This window comes from Colletes gigas, unplaced genomic scaffold, assembly GCF_013123115.1.
Source record: "Colletes gigas isolate AHSC1104 unplaced genomic scaffold, ASM1312311v1 Colletes_gigas_Sc00014, whole genome shotgun sequence".
Taxonomy (NCBI): Eukaryota; Metazoa; Arthropoda; class Insecta; order Hymenoptera; family Colletidae; genus Colletes; species Colletes gigas.
In genome coordinates, this window is record NW_025106643.1 from 2,623,360 (window position 1) to 2,632,500 (window position 9,141).

General features: G+C 39.9%; 1 protein-coding gene across 6 annotated transcripts in view; it reads left to right on the forward strand.

Annotated features, from left to right (window-relative positions):
- LOC122399617 overlaps window positions 1-9,141 on the forward strand; it is a 75,879-nt gene that overhangs the window by 58,490 nt on the left and 8,248 nt on the right. For 5 of the 6 annotated variants that reach the window (XM_043400414.1, XM_043400417.1, XM_043400412.1 and 2 more), the window contains 4 exons: window positions 7,318-7,635; window positions 7,718-8,094; window positions 8,246-8,518; window positions 8,716-9,141. The exon at window positions 8,716-9,141 is cut by the window's right edge and continues 34 nt beyond it. In XM_043400414.1, the coding sequence (XP_043256349.1) occupies window positions 7,318-7,635; window positions 7,718-8,094; window positions 8,246-8,518; window positions 8,716-9,141 (1,394 nt within the window). The remainder of the gene's footprint in view (window positions 1-7,317; window positions 7,636-7,717; window positions 8,095-8,245; window positions 8,519-8,715) is intronic. The other variant, XM_043400416.1, reaches the window with a different exon arrangement.

The following is a 9,141-nucleotide window of genomic DNA, read 5'->3' on the forward strand; positions in this document are numbered from 1 at the left end:
ACGTTTTAAAGATACGCAAGAAATTTCAGTGAAACATATGAACGTATGGTCAGACATATTATATTTTCGGTAAGGAATTTTTTTCTCGAGAATGCGTAGGATTTCGGGGGTATGTCTATTCACCAAAAATGATTGTAATTGACCCCCGCAAGCGAAAATAATTTTTTCAAAATGATTTGAAATTTTCGAATTTAATTGTTAATAACTTTTTAACGAAGCCTCAGTCAAGAAATTGATATTCTTGATTTTCGTCTTATTTTGGCCCCTAGAATCTCCCATTAAAATTTTTCTCAGGGGTAACCGAACACACTGTATAAAATTACATACGGTCTCCATATAAGTTGGGGAAACTAAATAGTGCATTTAAAATACAATTACAATAAAAAATTATTGCACTTACAATGACGATTCCTGTAGGAATATCTTATCTATTTATCCGAGATTATTGAATTGCACCTATTTTACTGTGGGGGTCAAGATATCAAGAGAATCATTTTCTATTATGCACCTTTTAATTTGTGTTAATATTTATTACATACTTTGGGATATTTACAGTGCCACAACCATCGTAAAAAAAGTAATACAAGTTCTGTTACTTTATGGAATCTGAAACAAATTTACTAGGTGAATCTAGTGTTAAAAACGAAGATGTCGAAACGTTGATCTACCGTTTTCGCGGTCCACCTTGTATAATCGACAGCAGCAACGAGTTTAATGCATATCGAGAACGGTGCACGAAGGGCTGGCAACATTTGGCAGTGGAGAGGGTGGGGGGTGGTGGCTGATCGTCGGGCCGAAAGGCTTCGCGCGCGCGCTCTTGGCGCGAGCTAATTAGCGTCTTGATTTACTTAATCCCAATTAATGCCTTTGCCTGCAACAGCTCCCGCGTTCCTGTGTGCATTAGAAGGTAGAAGCGCGGTTGGATTCGACGCGAGCATGGCCGCGTTTTCGTTGCGCAAATAATGGATTATCCACGTGTGGGTACACACCGCACACGGTTAATATACCCTTCGTCTGCTTGTCTGAACATTATAAAGATACGCTAGCCGCGATTTCCGTGCTCGTGATGTATCCAACCGTTCTTACACCACTCGCTCGAACAGCTTTTCTTCCGTTTTCTACCGCTGATTGGTACGTCGGGAAATTCCCATCCAATTATCGTCTTATCTTCGTCCTCCAGAGAGAAGTGGAGAGGCATTTTTGATAATCTGGAATTACAGTAAAACAGTCATTGTTCGAACTAATAGAAAAACTGTATGGACGAGTAACTAACATTAGACGCTCTCTTTTGGCGTTAAAATAAAAGAACTTTCATGTCTGGCGTTTAGTATTTTATAGCAGTAGTAACAGTAGCAATACTCGAATTTTTTTCTCGATAATGCGTAGGATTTCGAGGGTATGTCTATTCACCAAAAATGGTCTTAATTAACCCCCGGAACTAAAAATAATTTTTCTGAAACGATTTGAAAATTTTTAATTTCGCCGAAAAATGTAGGCACCAAGACTATTTTTTTTCTCGAAAATGCGTAACATTTCGAGGGTATGTCTATTCACCAAAAATGGTCTGAATTGACCCCCGGAACTAAAAATAATTTTTCTGAAACGATTTGAAAATTCTTAATTTCTCCGAAAAATGTAGGCACCAAGACTATTTTTTTTCTCGATAATGCGTAGGATTTCGAGGGTATGCCTATCCACAAAAAATGGTTGTAATTGACCCTCGAAACTAAAAATAATTTTTCTGAAACGATTTGAAAATTTTTAATTTCGCCGAAAAATGTAGGCACCAAGACTATTTTTTTTCTCGAAAACGCGTAGGATTTCGGGGGTATGTCTATCCACAAAAAATGGTTGTAATTGACCCTCGGAACTAAAAATAATTTTTTTGAAACGATTTGAAAATTTGTAATTTCACCGAAAAATTTAGGCACCAAGACTATTTTTTTTCTCGAAAATGCGTAGGATTTCGAGGATATGTCTACTCACCAAAAATGGTTGTAATTGACGTCTGCAACCAAAAATAATTTTTCCAGAACGATTTGAATTTTTTTTTTTCGTCGAAAAATTTAGGTTCGTTTTTCGTTTTTAGTAATTTTGTTTGACGCTCTACAGAAAAGTTGTCCAATACTTTTTTGTAGGTATCGATGAGCTTGATGACACATTTCAAGGTCATCGAAATCGGCGAGGAATCGCTGAAGTAAACAATTACCTCGAGTTATTGATTTCAAGAATAATATTCAGTCCCCAACGATGCAGTAGTCGATACGATTATGCCTCCCTTGCAACTCTTCTCTAGGAATAAAGGCATTGTTTACACAGCTAGATCGTATTCAGACTTCAATCCGTTTACCAGTGCACCCACCGCAATGATTCCATGCTTGCTCGACCCTTTTCCCATTTGTCGCTGCGACGAGTAAGAAACGTAATAAATTTCGCGAGCAGTTCAATTTAATTAATTAGGCGGTGATCGTGTATACACGCGGAACCGTCATGTTGATCTTTTATTTTAATAATCTCCGTATCTCACAGATACGCCGTCCCTCGAAGCAGCGTAATTAGCGATACTAATGAAATACAGCGATACACGGCTATCGATATCGAGGAAAAGAATACAGGAACGAAGGTACATAATTTTACGATAATTTGATCGGTGACAAGAACCACGAGCTCGATATTGCAAGCCAAAGGGTTAAGAACTCGGATCGATGTAACATGAAACGTTACATTTATTTACATAAAGAACTCCACGCCTGGTCGACGCGCCATGATTGATTTCACGCATTTATTATAACATGTTTGACAATCACGATTCCTTGGTCTCGCGTGCAGCATATGTGGACCACGAAAAACCGAGGTACATATTTGAGTTTAATCATTTTTATTGGAATCGACCGTTAATCTCATAAATACGCGAGTAAAAAAACGCTTGCGCAAAGAGGAGGAACACCCTTCCGGTTATTCGTTTCAATTCCCATACTTTCTGGTGAAATGGATCTATTCGTCGAATGTAAAACATTTGCGCTGCGTTAACGTTTGTCCGCTTATAAAAATGAACAAAAACACAGCGTATCCTGCACGGTATTCTACAAATCTCTTTAATCTATTAAAACCGCGATATTTGGTCAATTTTCATTCTTTGCGGGTTAAAATTTAATTTTCGAAGAGTTTCGTGCAATATCAATCCCTTTGCTTTTAGGGGATAAAAGTCATTGTTTTTCTTCACATTCTCCATTAAAAATTCTACGTAAAATATTACGTAATTTCTTGTAATTAACAAGAAACACGCTGTTACGTATTTCATGTAAGTTTGTTCAATGTATTGCTCGGTTACAAAAATGAAGATGACTATTGGAACACATTTTTGCAAGTGTAAAAGCTCGTGTATTGGTTTAAGGTACATTTCAAGAAAATTATGACATTTGAACGTTATTTTTTAGTATGTGCAACGATTTTTATTAAGTATTTTGTGTCGTTGAAAAAAGCTTAGACGAAGTTGATTAATTCACGGTTCGAGCTACGGTAATGGGGCTCTCTTTCTATGTCCAACTCCCAGCTATAATGAATAACCATGTGTTCTTTCCTATGCCACCAACACAGACGTTCGCCCTTGCGTCTAACTGGATGATCAGAATCAAAGGGAATACTTTATTAATGCGGAGACAAGGGATTACACGAAGTGGATGCGCGTAATAACGTTCTCCTGTTGGTTTAACTCATTAGCTGACCCTTGGGTGGCTGTTCACGGCTGTTTGAATCGCCGATCGGTATTACCATTATCAAATAAACGATATCTACGCATAGTCTTGCACGTTTCTCGTGGAATTTCACTGGCCAACAACAAGATCATAAATATTTTCAGTATCCTCAAAATAAAATACTGTTCAAGAATTTCTGTGATCTAAAATAAACGGTTACATGGTCAATTAACAAATAATAAAATGAAACAGCATATGAAAATTATTCTTTTTAATTTGAAGATGTTACCACTCCCAGAGAAGTTCGATTCAAATTAACTTATAAATTTTTCTACAAAAATTTATAAACATTGCTTCTCAGAGCCCTCGAACGAGAGGAAGACGGTGTTCCATAACGAGTTCTCTCGCGATACCTGTTGTGAAATATTCAGTCTCCGTGCCCCCTGCCGTCGGTCCGAGTCAGCTTAATTAGCACGCAGGCAAAGTGTCTCCCTTAACGACAGTAATGTCTCTCTTTTCACCGTTCGGTTTATCGTTTGAACAAGACCCTGGACGCCGTTCGTACGATTCCAGCTTTTGTTTCGCGGCCTTGAATGCTTCGGTATACCGGGGAAAAATATCTTCGAGGAGATGTCAGCAATCCCTGTTCTTCCTCCCTCGGGCATTGGCGGTGCTGTACTTTAGATAATTTCGTTCCCCCGATTTCACGGTTGCTTCCTGCCGGGCGGCGTATTTGTTGATATTGTGGCTCCACTTTGCCAAAATACTACCCATGAAGAGAACAAAAATACATCTCTCGTGATTATGGAGGCCCTAAGCATGGCGTCAGGGCCTGTAGTGTCTTCTCTCCTTGCCCTTGCCCCCTTTAGTTTATTGGTACCTAGTCAACAATTTATGTAGAGCATAAGAAACTACATCGACTGATGCATAAATGTAGGTTTCCATTCAAAAAAAGGTGCAATTGCATTTCTCTGATGCACCAATGCATAAAAGTGCATAAAAGTACTTGCATATTACGCACCGTCTGATACTATTCAACTTTGACTTATAACATATTTTTCTATTGTCAACCGTTTAGGAGATACAGCCTGTTCCATTTGCGTGGGACCGAAGGTTGAGCGCTTGTGAGAGCGCGAGCCCTCTGGTGGCGAGCATGGGAGGCGACGCCATAATCGTAGACTCGATGAATGTACCTAAAAGTTTAATTTTGCCGTACACAAGCATCAACAATGGAATCGATACATCGAAGTCAGAAATTGATTTTCTCTCGTATCGATCTATCGAATAAAATTTAAAATTCGTTTCGATCTCATTTGTTTAACGAAAGAAACAAAAATAAAGTGTATATAGAGAGATTTTGTTGTTACGAGCGATTTTTAATGATATTTTAATTTAAAAGAGATCCGTGGCAATTAAAAGCGATCGATTCGAGCAAAGTTGCGTAAAATCAGTCCAAGGATTATACGTAACAGTTAAATTATGCGAACCAATTTCTCTCGCTCCGGGGGATTACCTGCCAATCAGTGTCGCGAATGTTCTCCTATGGCGTTTATATGACTGTTGGATATACAATTCTTCCTCTCGACCCGTGCATAGTTATATCGTCCCTCCTGCGTCTCTTGGTTACATGTAGCCAATACCATCGGCAGTCCTGCGTCAACAATAATTTTCTCCGCATTTCGAAAGATACGAGAGTAGCGTGTGACAGGTCTCTAGAGATTAGTACCAACGCCATCGTATGTTCCATGCAAGTTCAATATGTGAAGTGTGCGAAGCATCGAACGATTACACAATCTACGGCAATTACACTAATATTGCACGTTGCGAAAGTTATTGACATAGAACGACTGCCCATAATAATCGTTCACGGCTAATGTTTAAAATCATTAGCGATTACCAGCACCCTGGAAGTTCTAACCTTTATCTCATCGTGATGCAAACTTTAAGCTATTTTAAACAACCAAAACGCTATTATTCATGGACCAAAACAGATCTTGAAACGAGAATATGAAACTTAAACATAAAGCTTCATTGAGAGCCATTCAGCCATTTAGTTTGCTTTTCTTCTTTATTATTATGAGTACGCTGCAATTTGTGCATCGTTATCATAGCACTAGATGGCGAACAGATCGCAAAGGGTTAAAAGTTTCTCCCTAGAAAACATTTAAATAACAAATTACTAGAACAGGATTAACACTTTTTCCTCTAGAAAAGCTAACAAGAACAAATCACTAGGATAGCATACAGAAATGTTGACGAAATTCTCCCTTAACCTTAAAATTGTTTCAGTAATTCATGCATTTAAAACATGAAGTGTATTTTAACTTCTGAGTTACAATGGCCGCTAGTGAAACAACACTTACATGTGTTAATATTTCCCCATACTGTATTCTTAATAATATAAAGTTAATAAGCTTTGCGTACACAAAATTTGTTACGTTTCTCGTTTTAAAACCCAAATAGATAGAATCTAAGTGTTCCGTAAATACATTGTGAGATGAAAAATGTCCCTAGAGGTAAAGGAGTTTGAGAAACTCGATATGCAATATGTTATGAAGGGTTAATGCAAATATCGTGCGTCTATCGTAACAGAGAAACCTAACCTAAAAATACATAGGTGTTCTTTGAAGCAGAGGTTAAAAAGTCGATGTAACGTTTACAAACCGATTGTATAGAATCTGGAAGCTTGCTTCGACGAACGAAAGAGAATAATTGCGTAATGAACGTACACTAAAACGTTCCCACAACGAATACTTGAACCCTTTCTTTTGCTTTCGTGCGATTTCACGTGGCCCAACTACTCAGCAAATGACCTCCCGAATCGCGATAATTGTCGGGAGAATAAACTTAAATTTTTCACCCGGCGCACCATTGCGGTAAAACCATCAAAGCGATTTTATCATGTCTCTTACCTCTACGCCAATGTTTGCGACTGTGGGCGAGAGAACTTTTTAATTGGCCACCCTTAATTAGTTAACCAGCAAAGTCTCGGTAATTATTCTGTTTCTCGCTCCGTTTCCGTACGCTGACTCTCCACCACCGTCGTTCCATCTTTTTTCATCCCCCCACCCAGCACCCCTGTACAGCCAACGGCGCTAATGTTTTCTCCCGAGTTCCGTCTCTGGAGCCCACCGCCATGATTAACTATATTTGCCAAACTTTATGTCGAAGAAAATGCAAAAATACTCGTATTTTCGGGAAATCGCTTTATCGTTCTATCCCGTGGCTGAACAGAGGACCAGAAACACACTTTTTTAACCCTCCATAATCTTGCGTGACGCTTTGGTCACACGTAGGTACAAAGGACCATAAATTGGACCCATTTTGGGTGTCACGTTTACAAGGAAAACGTTGTATTTTATTTAAAGTTTAAATTTTATTTTTAGTTAAAAGTTTTTCCCCAGAAAACATTTAAAAAACAAATTACTAGAACAGGATTAGCACCTTTTCCTCTAGAAAAGCTAAAAATAACAAATCACTAGACGTTGAGATAACTAGAAATGTTGACAAAATTCTCCCATAACCTAAAAATTGTTTCAGTAATTCATGCGTTCAAAACATGAAGTTACAATTCTGAGTTACAATGGCCGATAATGAAACATGGTTGTATTTTATTTTTCAGAAGGAAGCAGACAGATTGGTCCCCACGAGTGTGCTGTTTGCCAAAGCATCGTCGAAGGTAACACGCAAAGTCGAGCTCTGCCGCGGAGCCAAGCATCTCAGTACGGTTTGCGAGAGGATCAAATCGCATCCGGGGCGCGCGTGTGCAATACCTGCAGGTGCAAAGCTGTTAGGGGACGGTTCACGGCGTGTCCGTTGCCGGGTTGTCCGAATTTGAACAACGCCAACTCGAAAACGCGAGTGAAACGACTGCGAGCGTTGCCCGTAAAGTGGCTCGATCTACCAGCGGAAATTCGTGACCCGATCATACAAGAATTTCGTAAGTGTCGCACGAATGTCTGACCCTTACATTTATACAGTTAAATGGTCTCTTGGTCCCATATTTGTTTCTATTTTTGCAGAAATACCGAGCAGCGCCACAAAATGTTGCTCGGCTTGCTTCAACAGAATATCTCGGCGTTTAGCGCCTCACCTTACTGGAGGTACCGAAGTGTCAGAGGACACAGCAGATTCTTTGGCTCGACAATGGACAGACGAGGAATTGGAACAGCTTAGAAGAGCTCTGCGAGAGCATGGTACTAATTGGGTGAAGGTTGCCGAGCAAATACCAGGAAAGACAAACCATCAGTGCAAGATCTATTATTTTGCGTATCGGAAAAGGCTGAGTCTGGATCAAGTGGTTGCCGAATATTATCAGTCTCTGGGCGAGGAGAGAAGACCTTGCTTGACAGACGAAGAAGAGAGTGGCAGTAGTACAAGTAGCTGCGACGAACTGGCTGTAATTATCAAAGAACTAGCTAGTTGTTAATCAGACTATATCATAAAACGCACGGTGTATCTTTCTTATCGAGTCGATCGTATCCATTATTAATGTTACACACATGCCAGTCTTGAATAAGTAAACTCTACTGTTCTTTCTTTGCGTTCAGGTTCATGATTCAAGCGACACAGCCAGCGCAGGCAGTCCAGCGAATAATATGACAAGTGGGGCACCGGGAACGCCAGGTGTTCCTGCATCTACCACTTTACCTATATCTTTCTCGCGATCAACAGATCAAAAGCTTGGCGAGAAACTATCAGATATCGCTGTGGTATCTTTAGTACCGCCGGTGAGCCTTGGTTCATCGCAACAGTCTTCCACCAGCGGAGGTAGTAATGCTGCTTCGGGCGGCACTAGAGAAGATTATGATAGTTCTGCCACGGTAAGACGAAGTTTCTTTTCAGTACCAAGTTCGAAGGGAAAGCAAAATAAACATAAAACAGTATTCTGACCATTGATTGTAATAACCATTGATCGAATGGTTCTCTTGAGTTTGTTTTATTCTTTTGTGATTGTTCGATAAGAAAGAAGTTTGTCTCTCGATAGAGCCGTCTGATAGAGGTTCGGTGATTGTTTCAGGAGACGGCGGACGAAGGTCAGGGTGGTGCCGATTTAGAAAATAGCAGCGTTGTTGTGACTTTGACTACTGCCAATAATTCAACGCCACTGCAACAACAACACCAGCAACCGCATCAACAGGTCCCACCGCCATCGCATTCGCCGCCATCAACTACAAACAATTCCAATCCCCTCACCGTTAAAGATCTTATGCTTGGTGTCATCGAGATGCAGTTAAAACGCAACCCCAACAGTCCAGCCGGAACTGGCGGTTCGTCGGTATCCGTGAACTCTGGAACACCAACGATATCTAGTATATTAAAAACGGATCATCGGAACGACATTACTTTTGTACGAGAATACAAATCGTCAGGTTCTATGGCGAACACTACTATGCCGAGGGATTCAAATCTGGCAACTTTATCAGTCGTATCGAGTCCTCATCAC